Below are 27,758 nucleotides of genomic sequence, written 5' to 3' on the forward strand. Positions count from 1 at the left end.
GACACAGGCGTCCACTCCATGGCACGTAATCGCTCCTCGCGCTGCTTTATAGCACGCTTGTCAAGCGCATTACCACCGATCTGGAGCGAAGCCACGAAAACTTCGTTCGTATACACAGCATCGTCTTCAGACAAGCCGTCATCATCTGCATCTCGTGTATCGCGATCTGCAGGCTCTGCTATCTCGTCTTCATCGAGTGCTCCTCCGTCGCTCTCACCGGAGCTGAAACTCTCGTAGGAGCTCATCTTATCGTCCTCCGGTACGAAGTTGATGTCCGTCTTCACATGAGCGCGTGGCCGCAAGACGCGGTCTGCAGTAGCTGGCACAATATCTTGCTCTGTCTCGATCTCTACCCCAGACACCTCGGACAGAATATGCAAGCTTGCAGCCGCATCTCGATGTGTTTCATCAGCGTGAAGGTCGCTAAGTTGCGTGACGAATGCCCTTGTCACCACTGACTGATCGAGCTCATCGGCCGACTCGCTCGACGAGCCGAACAACGCGTTCAGCGTTTCTTGAGAAAGCTGAGCGCTCGTGTCAATCTGCGACACTCGAATGGCCTCGTCCATCGAGGCTTGTGTAGCTGATATTGGACACGTGAGTGCAGCACTAGATTCGCTTACCGTCTCTTCGTACGCTTCCGCCAGCTCCACACCTCCCACCTTCTTACTCACCAAACTCTCATCCACAACGCCCTTGTCTCCGATGTCTACGTCGTCTACGTTCTCACTCTCGCCCAGCAATCCCGACTTCAGAGCGTGTGCGACTAGCGCGCTCTCGACAATGAGTACGTTGGCTCCATCGGGGCTTGTGTAGCTCCACTCTCTCGCGAGGCCGCTTGGTCTTTTTGATGTCCAGCCTACCGCCTTCAGCTGCCTCCAAAAATGGCGAAAGTCGATGTCTCGAGCGACGGTGGCAACGGCGGCGGTCTTTCCACGTTTGCTGGACCGGATGCGCGCCATCCGGCAAATTCTGGAATGAGTGGTCTTACAGGTCCCGTGGCTGGGCGCGGGAAAATATCCAGTGGGAACTGATTCTCTGCACTCCTTTCCCTGTCTTGTTTCTGGATTTACCCCAGTTACCTCTTGAACCTTATTATATTCAAATGACTCGAGTTAAAGTATTGCTTGAGCCATTTCCTAATGTAAGTCTCATTATGTCGTAACTTACGACATAGCAATTTCGTCATGTCGTAAGTTACGACGTTGGGAATCAACTTGGTTACCAAGGGGTTAACGCTGCTAAAAATATGAAACGATACTACACGCTTATATACTCGAGCATCGAATTCAAATTTAGACACCGTTAGAACCAGGTCCATCAACCTATCCATAATTCTTCTCTAGTACTACTGTTCGAGAATGGTTCTGGATAATAATAGAATACATTGAAAATTTTATTTTGTTGGTCGGTAGGGCAATACTGAGCAAGCTGACACGTTTCGCACGATGAAAGCAAGTGCTTAAATACGTACTGGAAAATTTTGAGCATCTGAAATCACCATAAATGTAATGCCCCTGATAATAAAGAAGTATTAATATGGGATTGTTTTTGTCGGCTTTTTTGAAGGTCTATCGCTTTAATATCCGCATCAATCATCAGTACGATATACTCCGTAGTAGCCATTTCCACACGAAATGCGATGTGGCTTGTAGCTCAATACGAAGTACAAATTAAACAGAATGATGGCCGTGAAACGTACTCCTACGAGTAATTAAGGCTGGGATCCCTGCAATCAACCAATCTTTAGCCAATACTTAAGTAATACAGATTTTTATAGGACCAAAATAATGGAGGGCGAAAGTTCATTCTGCGAGATTACCAATGAGATCGTGCCATTATGTGTAGAATGATTCTGCAAGAGCTTCATTAATAAAACGAAGGATAAAAGTAGAGTCCAACGATATATTGATTGTTTCCGCAGGATGTCGCTCGTATGAGTGACCATCATTGTGCTCGAGGTAGACGGAGCTACAAGCGACATCGTCTTCCGATATGAAATGATTGCAACCTTTTGATGAAGTTATGTTTGTAAAAGGTGCTTTGACTTACGAATTCAGACCTCCCTTTAGATCGTTGTAACAACTCTGGATTAAAACCCAGAGAATTTAATAAGTAAAAACAAAATCATTTACTCCGGTCCGGAAAAGAATTAAAAAAACTCGCATTCATGTGCATTCTGAGATGGTGTAGTGGAGGGATTATGCAAGCCACCTCCAACTAGCAACAGCAGCAACAGTGAGCAGGCTGACTTTTCATAACGACCAGTCTGCTTACAATAACGATGATGACAATGCATAACGCAATGCAAGCTTACCCATTCCCGCATAACGACGATGTCGGTGACGATCAAGCGGATTATAATGCAGAAGGTGATGCTCACCCAACATCAAGTAGTTTCATAACGCACAACTGCATGGAAGCAGTCCAAGCAAGTTAGAGTAGCTTAGCCTAGAACAGCTCACTTTGCAATTAGTAATACACTCGGCAACAACTTACCCGGAGCTTTGGCAGCTCCGCAGCGCGTCGTCGTCTACCTGCAGACACTACAGGGTACGATTGGTTAAAGTGAGTTCATATGAGAATTTGAATGCAGACGAATTGAGAGTACAGTCGTGCACCTCCAATTCGGCACCGGTATCAGTCGATTACCTGCCAGATTTTATGATTACGCGAATCGGATGCGCAATTACCTTTGCCCGTCACCACCCTAGCAATTAACCTCAACGGTTTTCCCCTCCTCGCCGAGGGATGACACGTGTTATGGGTTTTACTGAAAGACGAGTGAGTCTTGATCGGCTTGCGTAGTTGCAGGAAAATGAAAGACTGAATTGAATAGAATGCCGTTAGTTGGCAGAGTGAGAGTAGCAGGCACGAGATGCTACTGCCTAGTGCCTAGAAATGAAACCTGTGAGATGAAGCTACAGGAGTTGCGAAACTACTGGAGTAATTGCGATCGAGCTACCATGCGACTGCGTGGAGCAGCTTGCCAGAACTTGTGACCTTGAAGGGCAATACCCTTCACAATCCCTTCTTTAGAAGAGCAGTAGTCCGGGTAGTGGGCAACTGATCGAGATACTCCCGAATAAGTTCCTTAACCTGTCCGAGATTGGACAGAGGTTCCCAGGACGGTGAAAGAGAGCTATCAATCCACTTTATCTTGTACTGTTGAATGCCTTTGCGCTTCCGGTGTCCTGTTACCGCCTGTACGAGGTGACCTGTCGAACCATCAGCGACGAGGACCACTGGAACTCGTTGTCGACGGCTCGGATCGGGGTCGGAGTAATAGCGACGTAGCAAGGAGACATGGAATTCGGGAAAGAGACGTAGACCATCAGGAAGTACTAGCCGATAGCGATCGGGGTCAGTGACCGCCTCAATTTGGTATGGTCCAATAAATCGGGATGCAAATTTGCGCTTCCCCGCTGACCCAGTGTGTGAAATATCGAGATTTTTGGTGTCGAGTAAAACTTTATCGTCAATAACGAAACTAGTGGCGGGGCGATTGCGGTCGTAGTTGCGGTGCCAAGAACGCTGAGCTGCCGTCATAGAATTCTGTGCTTCGACTAAAGTCGCTTTTTGTACTTCAAGGAAGGTAGCGGCAGGCGGAAAAACGTCGGCAGCCGTAGTGACCACCAAGTCGCCAACCGAACGCGGCAAATACCCCAGATCCGCGACAAACGGTGCCAATCCAGGGGTGGAATGAATACGCGAATTGTACGCAAATTCAGCCATAGGAAGACAGGCTTCCCAATCCGTCTAGTGAGGATCGAGAAAGTGTCGGAGATACTTGATAATAAACTTGTTCGTCACTTCCGATTGCCCATCGGTCGACGGTCGAAACGCAGTACTCAAATGAAGTTCAGACCCTTGGAGCTTCATTAAACTGGTCCAAAACTTCGATGTGAATTTAGCATCTCGATCCGAAGCAATTGAGCCAGGGAGACCGTGTAAGCGCTGATAAGCCGAACAGAAAAGTGTAGCAGTGTCAAGAGCGGAGGCTCTAGTTGAAGTCGGCGTAAAATGGGCCCGTTTTGTTAGTCGGTCGACGATCACCATGATAGCATCGTGGCCAGCCGATGTCGTCGGTAGGCTCACCATGAAATCCATGCTAATGTCCTGCCATCGAAACGAGGGTACATCCAGTGGCCGCAAAAGCCCATGTGCTTTACCACGAGGGCTCTTCGAGCGCTGACATGACTCACAGCTAGCCACGTACTTGCGAACAGTTTTTATCATATTGGGCCAGTAATACTTTGCTGCCATGTAAATGTAAGTCTTCTGATAACCAGGGTGACCTCGGGACACAACATCGTGCTCCTCAAAAAGCAGTCGATTGCGTAGCGACGCGTTGGGGGGGATGCACAGCCGACGAGGTGCTCCGACAAATGGCTGAAAGTAAACTAATCCAGCGTCGACGTGAAAATGACGTAATTCGGAGGAAAGCTCAGGCTGGTCTGTTGATAGCCGTTTCAAAATGGGGCCAATATATGAGTCCGTAGTACATAATCGGCGACACTCGTCGAGGATACAGACTTGTCCCTCACGTTGTAGTACGAAAAGCGAGTTGGGCTCAATCGCGAGCTCCGGCTTCGTCAAAGACTCCAACAGTGCTGATAAACGAATCGCTCGAGCAGTCCCATCATTCCAGACGGGCTTCCTAGAAATCATATCCGCTACAATATTTGAGCTGCCTTCAATCCACTTAAACATTGGTCGGAAGAGCGCAAGCTTATTGAGCCACCGCGCCAATCTCTGAGAACACGTTTGCTGCTGGAGATTCGTGGCAATCGTGTGATGATCGGTGTTAATGTAAAAAGGTCGATCAATCAGATAAACTTTCCAAAGTCGCATCGCGTGCAAGGCTGCCAGAAGTTCCTTCTCACGTGTTGGATAAATTATTTCTGCACGAGACAGCTTCCGTCCACCGTACGCAATAATTTGCTCGGCACCATTCTCGTTACGCTGAAACAAATATCCGCCAACTGTAAAGTCCGATGCGTCCATACTAACATGAAATGGGCGCGAAAAATCTGGATGTGCCAATATCGGAGGTGATGTTAAACGTGTCTTGAGAGAATCGAACGCTGTCCTGTGAACCTCTGTAAACTCAACCTTGTCGTTCTTGGCTTTGCCCTTGGTTAATTCTGTAAGGGGAGCCACTAATGCCGCGAAGTCGGGACAAAATCGCAACACGTAGACACACGTACTCAAAAATGACTGAATTTGATGCTTCGTACGAGACACCGGCCAGTCCGCGATGGTGCTGCACTCTGTAGGATCCATTCGGACGTCATCTTTTCCGATGATGTCACCGAGACAAGATATTTCTGCAGCACAAAATGTGCATTTAGAAAGTTTGATGTACAGATTCTGATCGACGCAGCGCTGAAACACCTTCTCCAACGCCATTAGATGTTCGTCCACGGACTTGATAGCAGTAAACACGAAAATATCATCAAAGTAAGTCTGGCAGAAGGCCTGCTGATCGCTAAAAATGGATTGCACGAGCCTATTGAAGCACGATGGACTGCTTGACACGCCCATAGGTGTGACCAAGTACTCGTAGAGGTCATCGGGTGTGGAAAACGCTGTGTACGGAATGGAGTCGGCGCGCAGTCGAACTTGATAGAAACCCCAAAGGAGATCGATAGCCGAGAAGAGCTGAGCTCCAGCCATAGCTCGGTAAATTTCCTCCTTACGAGGTATGGGGTTAGTGGGCACGCGCATTTTTGCATTAAGCTTCCGAAAGTCATGGACAATACGCCATTCTCCCAAGCTCTTCCGGACGCAAAATGTGGGTGCGCAGTAGGGCGAAGCTGATTTGCGGATAATCTTTGCTGCCAGCATTTCCTTCGTCCACAGTCGAATTGCTTCTCGCTGGGCTGCAGATAATGGAAATTGTTTCCTGTGGACAGGAGTGTCGTCCGTCAGCTCAATACTTGCCTCCATTAGACCTTCACGCACGGGAGGCACGGATGGCAATTCCTCACGAAATAACTGCGAGCGGAACTTGCAACGCAGAGGGTACGCTGGAGATGTCTTCAATACTTCCCAGGCGAGGTCTTCTTTCGATGCAGGTTCGTTTGCGTTGATAAAAAGGCAGAACTCGTTGTCAGTGGCGCGAAGTAGAGCTTTCAGGTGTCTTGTCGAGACCACGCGCGTAGCCCCATACACAGACTGATAGTTATGGGTGCTGTAGTAGTGCAAGATATCTGTCGATACAGGAGTTGAACGGCGCTGACAGCGAGTACGACGTCCGCCGACGCGCATAGAGACTTGTGCCGGCACACACTGACAAAAGGCCAATGCCCTATTGCCGTTCCGTGGAGTGATAACTCGAGTGGACCAATCAATATCAGGATTAGCTGTAACTAGCCAAGGCATGCCCAAGAGGACATCCTTACCCTCGGGCACCTCCATAACGAGGGCGCGAGTAGTGTAAGACGAAAATTCGGGAATTAGGCACTTGAGACGGACCACCTTTCGCGGGATTATTAACTTCTTGCCGCCACCAATGCGGATGGAGACAGGTGTGATGTAGTTCGCTACGCGTAGCCCGAGTTTCTCGACGAGCTGAGGCGTGACCGTGTTAAATGAAGCACCACAGTCGATAAAAGTAGAAACAGCCTTGGACCGAATGACGGCTGGCTGTTCCAGAAAACCATAAATTCCGTGCTTAGGTCTACTGTATGTGGGATTGTCGCGACTGTAAACATAAAGAGCCGGTGTCGTCACACAAACAGTTGGACTGAAGGACGGTGTAGCTGAGCTCACGAACAGTGTATGGTCGCCACTGTCGGAGTCGTGCTCGGCGGGGCGCCAGCCCGCCGAGCTAGCTAATTTTTTGGCACCCCGGTGTTCCCACGCTCGGGACACGCTGGTGCAATGTGGCCAGGCTGGTGACAGTAAAGGCACACAATAGGCGCCTTTGCCTTTGTCTTGCTGGTTGCGCCTCGGGAGGTAAATTCCGACCCGGATTTGCCCTGTTTCTTGTCATTTGTTGAAGGCAGATCTTTCAGATCACCGCGACGGGTACCACGGGCGTCTTCAAAACGTTGTGCGTGCATGATGGCATCGTGTAGTGTGGTAGGGATGTTCTGAGATATATGACAGCTTGTATCGGATCGAAGATCTTGCTGATAGAACCACCTTTTGACAATTTCAGGCATGTCAATCGTCAATTGGGACAAAAGTAGCATAAATTTTGACGTGTAATCTTGCTGCGTTCCCGAGACGCGAAGATTGTAGAGCTTAGACAACAGCTTGTAGTCAAAATCGCTGTCGCGAAATCGTAAACGAATTTGCTGTTTAAAGACAGCCCAGACGCGAGGTGACACCCCAAGGGTCGTCTTAAACTCACGGTACCACGACATGGCTTCAGTTCCCAGAAACGGGACGACCATGTCGACGAACCTAGAATCAGGGGCACCACGCTCTGCAGCATACGCGCTGAAATGCTCCTCAATGTGAAAGAGCCAAAGCTCCAGGTCCTCGGACGACTTGCCGTTGAACTTAGGCGGGTCCGCCTTTTGCTTCTGGGTGTTTGCACGCGCTTGGCTCTCGTACATTTCGCGCTGGAATAGCGCTTGCTGTTGCATGAAAGCATGGAATTGCTCTTGTTGGGCCTGTATAGCCTGCTGCTGCTGAGCCTGCATCGTCTGTTGCTGTGCGATGAGCATTTGCATGAGTTGGGCAGTCACATCAGGGCCAGCGGCTGCTGATCCAGCATGAGTCGCGTTGTTGGCGGTAGCGGTAGGCGGGACCGAGGACGGACCTGGGCCTGCTGCGGCATCACCGTTTGCCTCTTGGGTCTGGGCCCCAGCATTGTTAACGTTGGGCGTCTCAGCCATGTTAGACTCGTCGTCTAGGCGAGTTTGCTGACGGGGCGCAGATTGGGAGATTCGTCTTCAACGGGACGGGGTGTTTTCATACGCTCTCTTTTCGTACTTAAACGAAGTAGAACAGTACGTCGAGACTTTCACAAGTTGTTGAAAGCCCAGACTGGAGACTAGAAACTTGAACTGGAAACTTGAATTCGACTCAAGTATAACCTCAGGTATAATTTTGAAATTGTTATGGGTTTTACTGGAAGACGAGTGAGTCTTGATCGGCTTGCGTAGTTGCAGGAAAATGAATGACTGAATTATATAGAATGCCTTTAGTTGGCAGAGTGAGAGTAGCAGGCACGAGATGCTACTGCCTAGTGCCTAGAAATGAAACCTGTGAGATGAAGCTACAGGAGTTGCGAAACTACTGGAGTAATTGCGATCGAGCTGCCATGCGACTGCGTGGAGCAGCTTGCCAGAACTTGTGACCTTGAAGGGCAATACCCTTTACAACACGCCGCATCGATCTGATTTTAAAATTTTGGATCGGACGTCTTCATACAAACACACACTTTGATTTTTACCGCCAAATACAATGGGACATCGCCCTTCCTCCTACATGTCACACAAAAACAGTCTTTGTGCGAGAAGCACAAGTCAGATCCTGCATGCTCTCGCTTCGAACTTGCTCGTTGGGCAACGGAGCGCTTTAAGACCCCCCAACTTGGGGGCCCCAAGCAGTAAAGCGCATACCGTCCAGAGTATTCTTAAGCGGTCCGCGGAAGCTGCCGCCTTGCCGGACGCCTATCGCCACCGGAAGCGCTCTTGCGCGCCCGCGATTCGCGCGTCTGACGCCAAGATTTTGCAGAAGATTGGCGTACATTTGGTACTGAATTAACATATAAAATATCAGTGCACTGGATTTGCTTTTGTTTTTTGCTTTATGTTGTGCACTTATGCCCTGGTACTGTTGATATGGTCCGCCCCGCCGAATTGGAGGTGCACGACTGTAATTGACACGAAAATGGATTCAATTGCTTTTAGTTACATACCAAGATTAAGCTCCGTTTTTGCGCTTTTCTAGTATTTAGTTCTTTGACGTCAAAGCGAAAACAAAACCTCCATAAAGTGATAGTTTAGATGGTCAGGTATTGGCAACATTGGCGGGAAATTTGTTCTTAAAAACAACCGTGCTGATACGTAAGTAGAGCTTTGAAACTAGCTTCCGTTGGAGCTGTAGATCTTTGCAAAAAAGTAAGTTCTATTTAAAATAAGAACTTAGCAATTATAGTAAGTCAAAGTGTATATTATTAAAATGAGTACAAATGTTCGCTACTTTAATTAAGATGGCGCTGTAGAATATCGCGGCCGGCAAGCAGATAGCAAGCTTCGTTTTTTCTTGTGGATTCCGGTTGGAAATTCGATGCGTCACAGTCAGCAAAAGCTAGATTGAAAACTTACTTAGGTTTGCGCAGAGCAAACATCACTGTTACTTCCAGTCATCCTTCTCTGAGCACTAACGTGGGCCACAACGCCACGCCCGGCGTCGCCATTGTAAGGTGAATTTCCTAGCCAATTCTGCATGAAGGATGCAATTTCAGCTTCATTTTGACAGCCAATATCATCCGCCAGATGAAGCACAGATAGCAGTCGCTTGTTTTGCTGCTCCAGCATCAATTTCACATAGTTCAACAACCCAGCACCGTTGGCATTCGCGAATTGTTCGGCGCTCAACGCCTCAAAATACTCCAGCGTGCGCTTGTTTTTCTCTTCTAGAGCAACTCGAAGCTGGTGGATATCTGCGTGCACCTTGCCCCTCGTCTCCAGCAGTTTAACGGCTCCTGCAACAGAGTTGATCGGCGCAGGCTCGAGTGGTTGAGCATCTGTAACTTCCTGTTTTACAGCCGGAACTTCTGTCAAACCATGACTCGCCTCTGTGATCAGGATGCAGGTATCTGGAACAAAGCTTCTGCCACCTAGAGGCTCAATTACACAGTCGTCTGGTCGCAACTCGTTTCTCGTAGCCAACCCATCAGCGACGTCCTCGTCAAGTAGAAATTGCTCAATGTTGTCGTCGGTCTTAAAACCTTTCGGACACAAATCCGTCAACAACGGTATTGGTCCTGGAGCTGCTGACTGGAGAGGAGAAATAGCCTTCGGAGATGGAGGTCCAGGTGGTTGAACGGGTGTCGCCCGCTCTTCTTTTATGTGGTATGCGCCCTTTGGTGAGACACCTTCCATCGCGATAAAAACATCTCGCTCAATGTCTTCAAAGTTGTCAGGTAGTTCTCCCCACGCGATAAGTAAATCTCTCTCGGCTTCCGTGAGCTCGAACCACCCCGGCTGATGCTTTGCATTAAAGTCGTGGATAAAGCGCCACGAACTCAGTAAAGTGCGAAGCTTGCGCCATGCAGAGAAGGACGAGTGCGATGACATAGCCAGACATTTGTGCGACTTGTCGAATGCCATTATTTCAAATTCAGCCAGTGTCAGTCCTTTGTGCTTCATAAATTTCCCCCACCGTAGTATCAGAGCTATCTCCTCTTCCGTCTGCCAACACGGTTGATGCTCGACGCAGACGACCAACTCTCGGCGCTTGGAACTCACCCGAGAGCTCGCTTTCTTGTGTTTCATCGACCGCTTTTTCGCTGTCTTGCGTTTGGCTACAAAGTGGGCATTCTCTGCAGGTAGGATGTAGCGCTTGAACGTGTCCAACATGTCGAGAGTGAATGTCGCCAACTGTCGTCGCCACTCGTTCGGGATATCAAACTGGAGTTGTTCCTCAGAGGAGAGATCAAACCAGGCACGACGTCCGTGTGGCAGCTCCGTACGGTCGAAATCGGCCACGAACTGAGCAAACCGGGCCATTCGATCGCGCTGAACGGCAACCGCCTGTGGGGACCGTCGGAGCTGCCGCGTTCGAGCGCACCGCGAGTTGTATCGTTCAAAGACGACCTGAGATACGTCTTCACCCGTCAGGACCTTGTAGTCTGGCGAGGCGCAAACACCGGCCCATTCCTCCGTCAACATCGTAGCTTCGACTGTAGTCCATCGCATCTTTAGAGGGCTCTTGCACTCCATCGGTGAAGTCGCCGTGCAACTCGTTACAGCTTTCCACTGCGACGGGGTGTTAAGGGACAATGGTGAACGTACCAGCTTGACGCCACTGCAAAAGGGTCTGGGACTGGACTGTAGCTACCCAACCGTTAGGTTTTTTGATCCGATGAACTTCATACAGTTGTGATTTTGTCGAACGTTACTTCATCGGACACAATCACAACTGTAGCATTCGTGATCACTCTTTTGGTGTCTTCAACTTCAACTATTCAACGAAATAGTTGTGTATTGAGGAACGGGTTGCTTCAACATGATCGGATAAGGCAAACAACTCTTCATCCTACGTGTTTTTCTTCTCGAGGAAGGTAGAGTAGCGCTTAGGCTGCTGCACTTCTGTAGCTGAATGCTCGTCAAGGTTGAAGCCAGACTTTGAGAGGAACAGCAGTCTACTCTTGTAGCCGTAGGACGCATTGAAGAGCTCATGGGTTATTCTTCATTTTCCAGTCTCGAACACAAGTCGGGGTACAGCCAAACATCATGTTTTTCAAAGACCTTCTTTTCGTCGGAGTCTGCATCGCCAGTGCCATCACCTCGACTGCAGCACTGACCAAGGGCCACGATTTGTCCTCTGTCGGTATCATGGAAGCTTCAGAAGGAGCCAAGTGGATCTCCACAGCCGGCAAGACGACGACGATCGAGTCCATTCTCGGCAGTGGCGGTATGGATTCCGTTCGACTTCGGTAAGTTCATTTCTTCACCTCTAGCCCGCAAAACAAGCCTCTGACTATTCCATTTTACAGTCTATGGACGTCAGGCGACTACAACTTGACGTACACTCTGTCGATGGCCAAGCGCTTCTCCAAAGCCGGATACAAGATCTACCTGGACATGCACTTCTCCGACACTTGGGCCGACCCTACCAAGCAAGGCACTCCCAAAGGGTGGGACAGCACGTCGATCACCACACTGTCGACTGCCGTCAAGGCTTACGTGACCTCAACGTTGAGGACCTTCACAAGTGCTGGTGTCAATATCGACATCTTGTCCCTGGGCAACGAAGTCACGTACGGGATGCTCTGGCCATCGGGTAGGGTCTCCAATGGTGACTACAGCGAGTTTGCTACGCTATGGAAAGCTGCGCGTCAGGGCGTGACGGCTGCTGCTGCGGCCGGTACAAAGAAGCCCAAGGTTATGATTCACATCGACAATGGCTGGAGGTACAGCTCCGTCTCGGCCTTCTTCAAGGGCCTTTTCGCGACGGGCATCGTGACTACTAGCGACGTTGACGTCTTTGGCTTCTCGTACTACCCGTTCTACGGCACGGGGGCTACGATTTCGGCGCTCACGTCGTCTCTGACGCAGATCGCGAACACGTATAAGAAGCCTATCTACATCGCGGAGACCGACTGGCCGACGCAATGCACGAAGGTCACGCTGAGCGCTTCCTACCCGGCGAATGCCTCGGGTCAACGCCAGTGGGTTGCTGCTATTATGAGTGTACTGAATGGCCTACCGAACGGTTTGGGGGCTGGTATTTTCTACTGGGAACCAGCGTACTTGAAGGTTGCTGGGCTTGGCAGCTCGTGTGAATCAGCTCTGCTTTTCAGCGTCAATTGGGCCAATTGGCCGACGACGTACGCCACGGCGCTCTCGTCCGTCTACATGTACGCGTAAGAATTTACGGCTGGCTTGCCCGGAGCAACACGTGTCAATACAGTCCAAGCTTGAGCTTCATATTGTCGTTGTCAATGGTTCCTTTCTTCAAACTCGTAACCTGCGGCAGTATTGGCTGATACGGAATACTGCAGCTTGAAGCCAGACAAATTGCTGGAACAACGATCTTTGAGTAGCCTCAAAGATCGTTGTTACATCAATTTGAAGTTTGAGAAAGCTGTGCTTGTTTTAATTGGTCAGACTGACTGCATCCAATGTGCTATGGCGCTTTGCAGTCTTGTTTGACTACCGCGAGCACTTCAACCAAGCAGACTTGGTTGTTGGATGAGAAATGCGCTCGAATTTCGAACACCGCAATATCTTGATCAAGTTGATGGTATGTGCGAGCACGTAATCACTGGTTGTGTGTTGATGTACTCAACTTCAAGCAACACATCTGGCCAAGAGTGGTGGTCTTTGCTGACTCAGACACGCTTGCAGCACGCTGCATTTCTCTCGCTATAGGCTGACATTCATGATTCATCAACAGGAGCCCACATTCCTCATTTCCAAGCACCTTTGGTATCTTCATTCATTCTTCATTTTCAGTTGTCGTTCACAACCCATTCAAGGCTCGGGACAAGGATGTTCCTCCGCACTGCATTCCTCTTCGCCAGTGCCTGCCTTGCAAGTGTACTGGACACCTCTGTTGCGGCACTCATCAATGGCCACGACTTGTCTTCGACTGTTCTAATGGAGACGATTCATGGAGCCCAATGGATCAACACCGACGGCAACACAACCACCATCGAAAGTATTTTCACAGAAGGGGGCATGGACGCTGTCCGACTTCGGTACGTTTCGTTTAATACCCAGCCATTCTGACCCTATATAATAGCCGTCCTGACCCTATCGGCTCTGTTTGTACAGTATCTGGACGGATGGCGAGTACGATCTCAACTATACGCTGGCTCTGGCTCATCGATTCTCTAAGGCAGGATTTAAGATCTACCTCGACATGCATTTCTCCGATACGTGGGCGGATCCGCATCATCAAAACATCCCTGCAGCGTGGGACAATTCGTCGGTTGCCACGTTGGCCGCCGACCTGCAAGCGTACGTGACGTCAACATTACAGGCCTTCACAGACGGCGGCATCGATCTCGATATCCTATCGCTTGGTAACGAAATCACCATCGGCTTCCTGTGGCCAACGGGGAAGCTAACTACCGGTAACTCCAACGACTTCGCGACTCTATGGAAGGCAGCACGCCAAGGTGTGACGGATGCTGTCGCCACTGGAACCAAGAAACCAGAGATCATGATCCACGTGGACAACGGATGGAACTACACGTACGTGTCGGACTTCTTTACGGGACTTTTCGCCAACGGCACCGTGACGCCCGACGACGTGGATGTGTTCGGCTTCTCGTTCTACCCATTCTACGGCGTGGAGGCAACTATCCAAGCACTTGACTCGTCGCTAACGCAACTTGCAAAGGACTATAACAAGCCACTCTATGTGGCGGAGACGAACTGGCCTGTGGCGTGTGAGAATGTCACGCTGAGCGCCGACTACCCGGTCAGTGCAGAGGGGAAACGCAGTGGGTGACAGCTATTAAGGACGTGCTGGAAGGTCTGCCAAATGGCTTGGGTGCGGGTATTTTCTACTGGGAACCTGCGTACTTGTCGGTTGCAAGTCTGGTCAATCGGCCCTTCTTTTCGATGTCAATTGGAGCAACTGGCCTACGACCTACGCTACGGCGTTTTCGTCCGTCAATATGTTTGCTTCCATGTAAGCGGTGGAGTTTCCTGGTCCAGCTCCTCGCGCGGCTTACGCGGTGACAGTGACAATCGTGACGCCGCAATCAACTCTGATAGCCCAGCAGTCCTATTAGCTGTACCGTACATGGTGTACATCATCGCTGTCTCTAAGGGTGTCTAGGGGTACTCTCGATGCCTTTACGTGCGAAGGAAGAGCGGACGATGAGCGGACGGGGGAAGTTTTGTCGTCGCTCCTATCTACTGGAATTTCTTTGTTGTGAAGTGAGAATCTCACTTCAAAAATGCATTGATTGGTCTTATAATGATCCAAGAATCGCTCGACTTCTACTTCTTCCTTCATAGGAATGAACTCATCATACTGCATCAGCCAAAAACGTTTTGGTGGGTAGTAAAAGTGGCTCGTTGAAGTCCTGTTCCAGCCATCCAAAACACAATCGCAAACTCTCCAATCGGATTTACTCCACGGCGATTCGCTCGGATTAAAACGTTCCATTTTTGCTGTTGCCACTGTCCAAACACGATATCAATGGCCTCGCCTTGAGTTAGTTGATGGAACGCCAACGAAAAATGCGAATTTCGGGGAACTTGACTGTTGGGGCGGACATTCCGAGCTCCGTTTATGAGCCATGCACGAAATGCTTCAGCTGATGCATCAGCATCGGCACCTTGCGGTACAGGTGAGTGGTTGACGGCCAGTGCTTGATGCAGTGCGTTTTGGTCGATAATCTGCACAAAAACACCAGGATCTTCTTCTTTCAAACGTTTGACGACGTAGTTGGCCAACTCAATCGTGGCAGGAGTCAGGAGATCCATAACGGACACATCACATTTGATGTTGCTTGAAAGTTTGGTCGCATTTCCTTCATACGGCTTCGCGATCTGCTGGTGTTGCGCGTCGGCGTTGTCATTCGCTGTACCTTTCTTCGGCATTCTTGGATTGGGGGAGAACTGCTAGCGGACGCGAACGCAGTTCATTTTGATGTCTATTCATTCTCTAAGTCATTGTAGAAGGATCTCTATTTTACTGAGTCACCTGAGTCTTCTCTTTTTATCAATATTCAAAAAATATAATAATAATAAGGTATAGTATGATAGAGGACATACTTGATATAGTAGTGAGTGGGAGGAAGTTGCAAAAAGTGGTGACTCGGTGACTCATGGTGACTCTTATATCTAGAGTTACTGTAGTGGGCTATCATTGAGCGGAAGGTGGTGACTCATGGTGACTCATGGTGACTCATTCGATTTCAATATCTAGAGATCTCTTGACCGTTTTTTTGCGAATACCGGTTTTTATTGCTTGTTGTTATACCGGCTCCGTTCAGAAGTGACTACTCATTTGGTTACTAAACAGGGGTATCGGAAAACGGTGATTTCGGTATAAATGATGCCGATGCCATCATCGATTTGAGGAGGGTATAGAATTTGTGGCATTCACATTCTGTGATTGGTTGAAACTCTCCCCTGGAAGCGAGAATCACAAGAAAGGAAATGAGTTCAGGTGCAAGCCGCGACTGAGCAGAACCCTCCACGTCACGCCTCTGCCCCGATGGACAATCGCGAAGTCGATGTCTGGGTTCGTGACATCAACGGTGCGAAATATCCTGTCACGATGCCAATTTCTTCGAGATTCGCCGACGTGATGCAGAAAGTCTATGAACAACATCGTCATTTTCAAGGCATCTTTGCTGGTTTTCAAGGCGGAAGCAACGAACGTACAACCGTCTCGCAAATGCTGCCAGTCCCAAGACCTCGAAATTACGTGGAAGCGGACTACCTTTACGAACATCCAATTCAACCGAAGTTTAAGGTGCGTAGAGTTTAAACGAAGCACTTGGCGGATCTCAAACGAGTGTTTGTGTGAATGTCTGTAGAAAGAGTGTATCATCTTGTAATGATGCAGGATTCGATTTGGTTCAGGTTGTGGAAATGGATTACCGCAAATGTAGTCGCACTTCTCGCTCTGGTGGTTGCCATCGTGAGCTTGATATTATCTACGGCTAGTGGAAAATGCGCATCAGAGACAGAGCTTGCCAGGTTCCTAATAAATCGTATGTTGCTCGCTTTTTCTCATCGATTTTGTTTGCCTTTATTCTCATCGTACTTCAGAACAGGCCTCAGGCCTTGCCTTACAGGATTAAGAGACAGAGGGTGATTCTTGCATGCCTGCACGCCGGAGTGTATTCTTTATGTCACATTATCCGCTCTTCCTTCGCATATAAGAGCATCTAGAGTACCCCTAGACACCCTCAGAGCGAGCGATGATGTACCATGTAGTACGCCTCATTTTTCCGAATGGAGCCGATGATACTCATGTGTTTTTGCGACACAAATTCATGCTAATCTAGACCACAACAAATCAAATCAAAACTAAATTGCCTTCGACTTTGGGCTTTGCCACATTGCCGTGATGTCGACCGCTGGATCTCGCAGATCATGAAGAATATCGCAACGGATTATACATGTACATTCTTGACCGTAAGTAAAGGCTGACATCCAAGGAGGCTCATTCTTCGCTTCCCACTCGTTCTAACCAGTCTCCAAACGGCAAGCAGCATGTTCATTCAGACGGCGCTTCTCCTCGCTGGGGTCTGTGCTTCTAGCATGCTAGACACCGCGGCAGCTCTAACCAAGGGCCACGATCTGTCCTCGGTCAGTCTTATGGAGACCAGCCAAGGCGCCAACTGGATCTCCACCTCTGGTAGCACGACGTCTATCGAGTCCATCCTTGGCGCTGGTGGCATGGACACAGTGCGTCTCCGCCTTTGGACGGGCGGCGAATATGATCTGGACTATACCCTGGCACTAGCTCAGCGTTTCTCGAAAGCGGGCTATAAAATCTTTCTGGACATGCACTTCTCCGATACTTGGGCAGACCCAACGAAGCAGGCTGTCCCTTCATCATGGGACGACTCGTCGGTCACGGCTTTGGCTGCTGATCTGCAAGCATACGTAACGTCGACCTTAAAGTCTTTCACTGTCGGGGGTGTCAAACTTGAGATCCTTTCACTAGGTAACGAAATCACCAATGGGTTCCTCTTTCCAACAGGCCAGGTAAAAGACGGTTTTGGTAACTTTGGAACCCTGTGGAAGGCGGCGCGTCAAGGTGTGACTGACGCTGTCAAGGCTGGAACAACAAAACCAAAGGTGATGATCCATCTTGACAACGGCTGGAAGTACGAGACGATGTCGTGGTTCTTCAAGAGCCTGTTCGCCGACGGTAAGGTCACTACGGGCGACGTGGACGTGTTCGGCTTCTCGTTCTACCCGTACTACAACACGGCGGCCACAATCGACGCTCTGAAGTCCTCACTAACGCAGCTCGCTAACACGTACAAGAAGCCGATCTACATCGCAGAGACCGACTGGCCGACAGAATGCTCAAAGGTCAAACTGAGTGCCTCCTACCCGTTGAGTGCCAAGGGCCAAAGTGAGTGGGTTGCTGCCACCATCGACGTGCTAGAGAGTCTGCCCGGTGGGTTGGGCGCCGGTATCTTCTATTGGGAGCCTGCGTATCTAAGTGTGGCGGGACTTGGTAGCTCGTGCGAGTCGGCTCTGCTCTTCAGTGTCAAGTGGGAGAATGGGCCCAAAGCGTACGCCACCGCTCTCTCGTCCGTCAACATGTTCAGATAATTTAAAGATTGCAGGAAGCACTACCCTTGGATTGCTGATCTCAACGTTAATCAAAAATAAACTTTTTCGAACATGCTTCCAAAGACACGATTCAGGAACTGAGCTACATGTGGAGCGCAATTTTTTTTTCGAGCGCGCGTACTTTCACGCCCCTTCCTTCTGGTTGTTTTTCCCAGCGCTTATCGAAGTTCTTTAAGAGGTGACGATCCTCGATCCGGCCGAACTTAAATTCGAGAAGCCGAGACGCCATACCCACAAAAAAGATGTCCACATTCGTGATTGTCATGTGTGCTGCGCGCAGCCTAAGTAGCACTTCGTTAAGGTACATTTTGATCATGCTCGTCGGATCGCGCCACCCGGATAAAGACGACCTTTTCCTCCAACTGGTCAAAGTACACCGCATCATAGCCGCCTTGGTTCTAGGCCACGGGCTGCAGCCAGCTTTCGTTACCTCGGATTGTTCCATCTGGTGAAACTTTGAGTCGTTTCTTGGGATTAAAGCGAAGAACTTCCGCTTAGGTCAAGACATCCGACTCGTGGTTGTCGCAAAATTAAACCACTGCGCGCCTGGGGACAGCTGCAAAAAAAACCCACTCAAAAAGATATCCACAGAAGGATTGTCGGACGCGTTGAGACGACCCGCCAAATCCGCAATGACATTCTCTCCACATTGGTCCGCGAACAGAGAGCCCGCATAGGAGCTTACGGGGAATTGTACATCGCTCAGACCGACTTCTTTCATCCCATAAAGCATGTTTACCTCATCGGGATGATACACACCGCCGCAGTATCTGACCAGCAGCTCTGACGGAATCAATCCCGCGATTCAAAATGTCGATCACTTGCCACGTGTGAGCTTGAAACTTGAACCGGCACGAGCCACCAGCATGGTAGAACTTCAAACGAAGAGAGTGTTCCTTCTTGTCGCTCTCGCTCAATTCTTCGCATACTTCTTCATTCACGTCAGTGACACCCGTGGCATCTAGCTTTGGCAGAATCGAATTATAAAAACCTTGGTCGGTAGTGGCTGCAAGGTACTCGTATCGCGTCTAGAAATGCATACAAAGCACCTTTAGCTTTCTAAAAGCATCATCAGCGACGTTCCTCTTGCTTAGCGTCGTCATGGAGGAGCAAACCACAAATCTGTCTTCTTGATTGAACAGTGCGTATAAGAGCTGCAAGAAATCTTCGTGCTTCTCGAGTGCTTTGTATCCATCAACACAGAGGAAGAGTCGCTTGCTTTTGACGCGAGGCAGCTTAAAATGTGACAAAGCGAAGCGCCAATATTGCCCGGTTCCGGTGACCAGACACGTGTTCCATTCGCGACTCAAATGAATCTAAACGACGTTCTAATCATTGGGATTCAGTGACGCCGCAGAACACAGCGTGCACGCAGACTTGCCTGTGCCAGGAGGCCCCACAATGCGACCAGGTGCGTTATTTGCAATCATTTTATCCCGTAAGAAATTCCGTAGTTCGTACATTTGGGGGCGGCAATACAGCTTCATTGTAACAAAACCGCACTTTGGTATGTTTCGACCGCAAAGCCTGTAAGAAAAATTGTGTTTTCCACTTCAATTTGCTCAATCTACCGGAGCTCCACTCGCCAGTCATCCTCGCCTGTCATTATTCACTCGAGAATTAGCTCCTACAGCAAGACATCCAGCGAAGAGGGGTTTTCCTACTCCACCATGAAAACCAATCAGGAGAACAGCAACTCTGCGACCAGCGCACCATCTACGCCCCAGGCAACGGCAACGGCCGCGACGACCGCGAATAGCGAAATGGCTCAAGTCGTCGACGTGACAGGTGGAGACGAGCCATGGACCGCATCGTCTGCCCGGTCAACGGCGAACCCTCCTCCACTCCGGGCACGTAAGCATGCGGCCAAGGCGAAGACGCCGTCCGCTCCAACGCCCCAGAAGGCAATCAAAAAGCCCACGAAGCGCAGCGCAAAGTCTGGTGCCGTCACAGCCCCTCAGCGAAAGTCGGCACGCACCACGGCTCCGACGATCGACGACTCGGACCTCAAGGAGAAGGCTCCGACGCCTGTGTCGACACCGATGACGGAGGCCAGATTACCGCCGGCGGCGACGGCCACGCAGAAAGAATTGTCAGCGGTCGAGCAAGTGGCAGTGTCAGCGCCACGCAAGGCTGCGGTGGACCCAACGGCTGCAGCAAGTCCTAACTCCACGGCTGAAGACAGCCAGGCCGGCCGGTCATCGCTCCTCCCGACCACGGTTCTGGCGCGTCCGAATGCGGCACCGTCGTCCAGGAGTATGTTCAATCTCGAAGAGTTCATGAGTGCTTATGGATCAAGCGGCTCCTCAGCCGCCGTTGCGCGTGCAGCCGCTGCACCCACCGTCGCGCTTTCGGGAGGTGAATCCGCTGCAATGGCTGCACTGAGGGAGGAGAATGCTCGGTTGCTCCGCATGCTGGACTCTCAGAGTACTTCGCAATGCGTGCTGCCGGCCAGCTCGGTCGGAACCGCCCCTAACGCTCGGGGCGAGTTACCACCAAGGGCCGTGTGCTACCTCTCATGCACCAGCTTCCCAGAAGGACCCAAGAAGGCCAAAGAAGAATACAACCCGCCACAAGCGCACCTGCTTGCCGGCGGTCGGATGTTCAAGAATCTCCTCTCTCAAGAAGGTAAGCCCCTATCTGCTATGTCTTTCGTCCTGTGGATTAGAGAAGCGGAGTGTATCAAGCTCCTGATCAAGCCGGCTATGCTCATGGCATTATTTAGCGGTCGCCTGGGCTCCCGTGGTCTCACCCTCTTGCATTTCAGGGAGATATCAGAAATGGAATCTCTTGTGATTGGTTCGAACAACGGCAACTTTGGTAGCGACTTAAGCTCTTCAGCTCAATTGACACCAGCGACGACTACTTGCGCCTCGTACGATGATATTCTCGACGGAATCCACGGCCTGGCCAGCTTCGGAAACGAATTTTAGTACGATCACGTACGCAAGATCACTTCGCGCCTTCGAGTCTTTGTCTCCAAAAACAAATCGGCGGACCCAGGCAATATGCCGCAGCGAGTGGTGATGACTCTACGCTACGCGAATAAGTTCCTGGGCAATGCCATTGGGCATCTGCAATCGGACTCCCCTCAGTGGTGGCACGGCTACTGTGAGGCCCTTCGGGCCATTGACTACCATTCCAGCGAGTGGACACTGGCTCTGGTGAGCACTCTGACCCAAACAGAGCCGCAGCTGCCACAGCGTCGCGCCGACGCCGACCGACGCAATTCGCGCGACCAAGCTAGAGGCCCGGCGGTGCCGGAAGACATCCGACGCATGCTTCCCGTCAATCGTCGCGGACAAGAGCCCTGCTTACGCAACCTCGCTGGTCTACCATGCTCCGGAGGAGCGCGCGACCGCTGCGGAAACCCTCGCCGCGCCCACAACTGGCAGGACGGTATCCCTGCCCCTGTTCAAGAGTGGGTCAACGAGACCTACGGCGCGCGCTCTATCAACCATCGCCGCTGATGGTGCCGAGAGGTCGACAGCTCGAGTCCCTTTCGGAAAGGAACCCCAGTTAAGCAGACAAATACATTACTTTCTGCTGCTGCGTTGGTACCGAGCACCCACACATCTGACCGGTAGACTTCCTCCGGTCCAACTGCTCAGTCAAGTCGACCCTCATCATGTACTGGCTTAGTTCCAGCCAGGACGACGGGCACCAAGCAGGCAGATCCCACAGCAGCCTTGCGTTCGTTGTCGACCGGCCTGCAACTTTCAGCTATACAGCTACCTGTGGCTATATAGCCATTCCGCGCTAGACAGCACCAATTGACCATACAGTCTCCGGCTATACAGCCCCCCTTCAGCAACGTTGCTTGTAGAAGACCCTCGGGTGGCACAAGCTCTGCTCGTCCAATGCATCTTAATAAAATGCCCAACAGTCAGACGGAAAGCTTAGCTCCAAGGCCAGCCCTCTTCCGAAAGGGAGGAGTCAACGAATTCTCCAGCCGGTCATCACGAGAGCCAAAACGCAGCGGATGAAGAGTATTGCACACGAACGACAGCAGCTGATTGAATGGACTTGTATCACCACGATCTCTGCCCGCCTGCGCGCGGTCGGCCTGCAGCTCCCGACCAAGGCATATCCCCTCACCGGCGCGTCCAACGACGGTGCCGTGTATCTTCTAAATCGACCACTTCAGAAGACATTGTCCCGATTTGCCCACCAAACAAGGCCGACGCTGCCTGAATTTGTCGAAATGATTCGAGGTCAAACCACGGAAGACTACCGCCCGAACAAGCACATGAGCCCGGATATAATTGAGAAAGCGTGTGCCGGTTATCCGCAGCTACAGCGACTTCAACAGATTGTGGCAGAAGGCGTCCGTGTTCACATCCGAGATTCATTTACGCGCCCGGTAGTTCGCCCTACAAACCATGGACCTGCTCGTGAAAGGATCAACGTCCTACGGAAAAACATCCGCAAGGAACAAGGTGCATGGCGGTGCCTGGTTCTCGACAAGGATATTCTCGATCTCTGGCCGGAGATCGTCGCTAGCCCGTTTGGCGTTGTGGATAAGTCCGGTGGCGACCCGGCCTCAACTGGTCGGACCATTCACGACCTTTCATTTCCTGAGGGAGCCTCGATTAACGACCATACCGATGCAGCCGCCATACCAACACCGGAGTACACCCACTGTGATGCTGTCGCTAAAGAATTCCTCCGCGTGGCTGAGAGCCATCCCAGTCACGAGGTGATGATTATGGCCGGCGACGTCGCTTACGCCTTTCGAAATATCAGTCTGCACAGCGACAGCGTACAATGGTTTGCTGGCGTCGTCGACGAGGAGGACGCGCTGATAATCGAGCTCTGTGCCCCGTTTGGATGGACCGGGTCTCCTGGTTCCTACGAAATTGTGGGTGGAGCAATTTCGTATGTACATGGTGCACACACAAACGAAGCCAACCCGACGGGTTTCTTTAACTACCACTGGGTCGATGACCACGTTAACGTCGCCGCAGACGTCGCCTCCAATTGCAGCCACGCTGAGCGATCGCTGCGCTACGCAATGACAGCAATTTAAGGCGCGACCGCTGTTAACGAAGACAAGTTCACCAACTGGTCCAGCAGCCAAAAGGTCCTCGGACTGAAATTTGACTGCGCCGCCAGAATCGTATCAATGCCAGATTCCAAACTTGCTAAAGCGCGTCGGCTTGTGGCCTCGGCTTTTCACTCGGCGCAACTCTCTCGGCAGTCGTATCGCTCCCTCCTTGGCAGCCTCCGTCATGTGGCAACGTGCATCCGGCCAGCCAGACCTTTTCTCCAACGGCTACGCGTCCGTGAGGCCCGGCTCCATCGTTTCCAATCGGTATCCATCTCGGCAGAAATGAAGTCTGATCTCAAGTGGTGGTGGCTCATACTACACTCCCCCCGTTTGAACGGCGTTGCCATGGAGTATTTCCACGCCTTACCCTGCTCTGACATCACCGTTGAAACGAATGCATCCGATTTTGGTCTCTGTGCGCTGGATATAACCTCCCTTTCCGCCCTCACGTATCAATTCAGCCCCGCCGAGGCGCACCTAGTGTCTGAGTTCAAGTCGTCGGGCGGCAATGGCTTCGATATCAACTTCCGCGAGCTCCTCTCGTGTGCTTTCGCCGTTCATGCGTGGGGGGAGCGCTGGGCCCAGCAAACAGCCACGATGTCCCGGCCGCTGCACATCCATTTCCGGATCGACAACACGTCCGCGGTGGCATGGCAAACCAAGCTGGCATCCCGTAGCCCACGGGCACAGGTTAACATTCGCTTGCTGGGTTGGTGGGAAACTACTTACCGTCTCCGCTTCTCGGCCTCTCATATCCCAGGCGCCGAAAATGCTCGCGCTGATGCTGTATCACGGCTCGGCGCTCATATTTCGTTTGCTAACAAGTTTTCGTTTCTTACTCGTGGATGGTCGCAGATATCACCAACCATTACTTCCGAGGATCTGACCAAGCTTTGGCTACGTATCTCCGAGCTCACTCCGTTGCGACTCCACGTTCTTCAAGTACGCCGCTGCCATGACGAAATGGACCAATTGGACCGCTCGACGAGGTATCCATCCCCGACTCACGCACCTGCACGTCAACGAACAAGTACGCATCATCTCTATTTTCGTGGTTGACGGATTCCAGCATGGTTATGGGTCTGGAAAACCGATTCAGAGCTCCACCATCCTCTCCACCCTTCATGGGATTAAGCACTTCTTCATGGCCGAAGGTCATGACTTTCCAATCGGCCACCCACATATCAGCATGCTGCTCAAAGGCATCCGCCGCATCGACCCTCCCCGTCAGCGTAAGGCCCCCGTTTCAATTCATCTTCTGGAGGCATGCTTTGAATCGTTACAGCTCGACGACGCTGCGGCTCAAGCTCTATGGGGGGTCCTGTGTGTATCCTTCTTCTTCTTACTGAGGAGATCCGAGATTGCAGCGATTACACGAACTACCTTCAAATGGTTCACGCTCCGAGCCAACGATATTTCGGTAGCAGACATCCACGGTATCGACACAAGTAACCCAGCAGAAGCGCATTCCGTCACGATTCGGCTACGAGGATCCAAAACCAACCAGAACGGTCCACTAACCACGCGGATGCTTGAACGTTCCGGCCACGAATACGTCTGCCCAGTGCTTGGAGCAATGCTACTTTTACGAGCGCGAGGGGATCTCCCGGCAAACACCCCGGCTGCCGTGTTCCTTGACAGCTTGGGTTTACCCGCCTGCGCGTCTACGGCCGATGTGTCGAACACAATCAAAAAGGCGGCATCAAGAATTGGCGAAGATGCTAGCTCCCACAGCTCGCACTCTCTTCGATCTGGTGGCGCAACGCACATGTACCGAGCTGGAACGGACGCCATGACCATCCAGTTTCATGGCCGATGGAAGTCCGATGCATTCAAGTTCTACACACACCTCTGTAGTGAATCGGTGTCCAAGCTAGCGTTCAAGATGGTAAAGGGCCCGAAGGGCGACTCAACCCTCCGTTAGTGAACGCAGAAAGCACGACCATCAAATTGGGGGCGCAGCTCCCCTGCTCTAGTCGAGCTGATGGTCTAGCGATTAAGCGTTTGACTAATGAAGTTGAAGTTGCCCCTCATTTGTTGTGGAAAGGTATGTTTCGACCGCAAAGCCTGTAAGGCGTGCGGGAGAAATTGTGTTTTCCACTTCAATTTGCTCAATCTACCGGAGCTCTACTCGCCAGTCATCCTCGCCTGTCATTATTCACTCGAGATTTAGCTCCTACAGCAAGACATCCAGCGAAGACCCGCCTCTCCTCGCCCCCTGCTCTAGTCGAGCTGATGGGTTAGCGATTAAGCGCTCTACTAATGAAGTTGAAGTTGCCCCTCATTTGATGTAAAAATTCCATGAGCGCAGCTGGTAGCGTGACATACTCCACCTTGTCGATTTGGATCCAAGGTACCTTCACGATCTCATCAATCTCGAAACCAAAATCCATTCCCAAATCATTTAAACGGGATCGTTTGTTTGGAAAACTGTGTGGGGCTCCTACTTTCCTTGTCTTCGAAGCCACGACCAACAGATGAACTTGATTAGCTAACGGCTTAGGCATACCTGTCAACACGTCAGATTCCCTCTGTAGCTCCTTCTCTTCGCTTGTTAAAACCTTAACGGTAGCAGTCATACCGCCCTTCTTCAGCTTCTCCACATCGTCCGAGTCGAAAACGAGCCACTTGTCACCCGCTGTCTTCGCCAGGAAGAGCTGCAGGTCCTTAGCGTCATACTGGATCGTGCTCGGATTCTTCTGCTTGATCGCGTCCTTCAGGAAATCCACCACCGTATTCCTCTCTTCAATGACGATAGGGATCACGCTCCCTTCGCCAACGAGAACGCAGTCTAGCAGCACCTTATTTTCTTGACTCGTCATAATCTAAAGTGGAGGGAGAAAAATTCCAGAAGAGTTTAAGGGTTGATAGCGAATGTTTCTGGGTTTAAATGCTTTAATACTCTTTTCTTCAAGTTTTCTTCCGGAAATCCCAATGCGCCATACATGTATATTATTGAAAGATGATACATGTATATTATTGAAAGATGATACATGTATATCTTTGTCTTAAACGGTCTATCAGCGGAGTACAGTAAAACCTGTCTTAAATGAACCTGGGGAAACCTGATATGTCGTATGAGATACCTCAGGTCCACCGAGTCCGTTCCCAGAGGTTACTGTGGAGTAAACTTGATATTGCTCAAATGAAAAACCTGATACGAAATTTTGAGGACAGCACGTGTATATGACTACGATGGGTCATTTTGGCTGACTAGAAATTTGTATGGCGGCTGTTGGAGGCCAGGGTTATAATATGGAAACATGCATGATTTAGGTCAGCATTAATCCTGTATGTAAAATCGCATTTAATTAAGTGAAAGATTCGTCGAGGACGCGGCAGGTTTGAGAAGATTCGTTGAGGACGCGGAAAGATTTGTAACGTGTGGCTGTCAACCTTGCAGGATTAATCCTGGTTCTAGCCATGATTTAATCATGTGGAAGTATTGTCATGCAATAATTACCCCATTTGTCAGGATTAAACTTGTTTTAGTCCATGTAAAAATCCTGTTTTGAAGACTTATGGCATTTCAACACAAATCTTACGGCAACGCTGCGTGTACTGAATGTTAGACTAAAAGCCACCATAGGACACTCACTTCTCAGCAACATGGGTTGGGGTCACCTCTTCTTCGTCCATATCATTGTCCACACTCCCTGGAACAGGAGCTATTTCCTCCGGCAAAGCAGTTGCAGCAGCCTCCGCTGGAAGTAGTTGACCTGTAAGCAGGTAACACAACAGTTCGAACTGGCGCCTTGGAAGCGAAGCGTCGCTTATATCCTGTGGGGGCACACAGGTTATTTGGCGGATGAGCATCCAGCAAACAAAGACTCCGCAGCTGAAGCCGTCGAACTGGATGGGGTTGTTCATTGGAATGACGTCAAAGTCATTGAGGCCTGCGATCTTCAAACTGACGGCAACATCTTTGACGCGTTCATATACGACGCTTGATTAAGCGGGTCATGTAGAAAATCCTCTTAGCAGCCACTTTGACCACAACACAACACCAATGTAGGTTACCAAAGTTCAAAGGAACGAGCACCGACTCCACGCCTTCATCTTCGGCGTGCTTCAGGACCCAATCACGGACAGCATCGATCAAAATATTCTTCTCTGCACTTCGCGTTCGTTTCGTTTTCGGGACAGCAGACTGAAAACCGGCGAAACGACACGCTGGGTAATCTTGGCAGAGACGCAGACACAATGCTCGGATGGAGGCATCTGAGAGCCATGATGGTGGTGTAATGCGATAGAGCATACAATACTGGAAGTCAGCGACACCTGGGAGTCCTTGGATCTGTTGTAAAGGGTACGTGCTCTACACCTTTTCTGCTATCTCCTTTGCTAGAGCGTTATGTTCGGCTGGTAGAGCAGGGATTCCAATCTGCATCATCCATTCGTACGTTTCCAGCCCCAATTCAACGAGCTCCTTCAGATTACGGACACGCTTGAAGGTCTCAATCTGTTTTCTTGAGAACTGACCCACATCCTTTATGAGAACCGTTTCGACAGACTGCGGGGTACCCTTATCTTCAACGCTTTGCGTCTGATAAGGTTGCGATCCATCCAGCGATATATCAGTGGCTTTCGTGTTCGACAGCGGCAGAACTTTCACACATGCATCTAGAATCTTGGACGGGAGGAGGTAAAACGGATCCTGGACGAGTACAGGATTCTTGCTTATCTTCATCTCGGGCTTCTTGCTGTCGAACTCACTGTGCCTCACAATC

General features: G+C 50.5%; 6 protein-coding genes across 6 annotated transcripts; 4 read left to right on the plus strand and 2 right to left on the minus strand.

Moving 5' to 3' along the window:
- Positions 1-11,525: 11,525 nt before the first annotated feature.
- PITG_09906 (arabinogalactan endo-1,4-beta-galactosidase, putative) lies at positions 11,526-12,560 on the plus strand (the record flags this gene model as incomplete). The annotated part of the gene is made up of 2 exons (XM_002902412.1): positions 11,526-11,626; positions 11,687-12,560. 2 exons carry the CDS (start codon positions 11,526-11,528, stop codon positions 12,558-12,560), a joined length of 975 nt encoding a protein of 324 aa, XP_002902458.1.
- Positions 12,561-13,184: 624 nt separating this feature from the next.
- PITG_09907 (arabinogalactan endo-1,4-beta-galactosidase, putative) lies at positions 13,185-14,161 on the plus strand (the record flags this gene model as incomplete). Its single annotated transcript, XM_002902413.1, has 3 exons — positions 13,185-13,393; positions 13,470-14,087; positions 14,134-14,161. 3 exons carry the CDS (start codon positions 13,185-13,187, stop codon positions 14,159-14,161), a joined length of 855 nt encoding a protein of 284 aa, XP_002902459.1.
- A 705-nt stretch (positions 14,162-14,866) lies between these two features.
- On the minus strand, positions 14,867-15,254 carry PITG_09908 (uncharacterized protein; the record flags this gene model as incomplete). The annotated part of the gene is made up of 2 exons (XM_002902414.1): positions 14,867-14,913; positions 14,990-15,254. The coding sequence occupies 2 exons, from the start codon at positions 15,252-15,254 to the stop codon at positions 14,867-14,869; spliced, it is 312 nt and encodes a 103-aa protein (XP_002902460.1).
- Positions 15,255-15,873: 619 nt separating this feature from the next.
- PITG_09909 (uncharacterized protein) lies at positions 15,874-16,328 on the plus strand (the record flags this gene model as incomplete). The annotated part of the gene is made up of 2 exons (XM_002902415.1): positions 15,874-16,134; positions 16,245-16,328. The coding sequence occupies 2 exons, from the start codon at positions 15,874-15,876 to the stop codon at positions 16,326-16,328; spliced, it is 345 nt and encodes a 114-aa protein (XP_002902461.1).
- A 552-nt stretch (positions 16,329-16,880) lies between these two features.
- Positions 16,881-17,957, plus strand: PITG_09910 (arabinogalactan endo-1,4-beta-galactosidase; the record flags this gene model as incomplete). Its single annotated transcript, XM_002902416.1, has 1 exon — positions 16,881-17,957. The coding sequence occupies one exon, from the start codon at positions 16,881-16,883 to the stop codon at positions 17,955-17,957; it is 1,077 nt and encodes a 358-aa protein (XP_002902462.1).
- Positions 17,958-25,268: 7,311 nt separating this feature from the next.
- On the minus strand, positions 25,269-25,850 carry PITG_22901 (crinkler (CRN) family protein, putative; the record flags this gene model as incomplete). Its single annotated transcript, XM_002902417.1, has 1 exon — positions 25,269-25,850. One exon carries the CDS (start codon positions 25,848-25,850, stop codon positions 25,269-25,271), a length of 582 nt encoding a protein of 193 aa, XP_002902463.1.
- Between the last annotated feature and the right edge of the window lie 1,908 nt (positions 25,851-27,758).

This window comes from Phytophthora infestans, genomic scaffold (genome assembly GCF_000142945.1).
Source record: "Phytophthora infestans T30-4 supercont1.17 genomic scaffold, whole genome shotgun sequence".
NCBI classification, from domain to species: domain Eukaryota; phylum Oomycota; class Peronosporomycetes; order Peronosporales; family Peronosporaceae; genus Phytophthora; species Phytophthora infestans.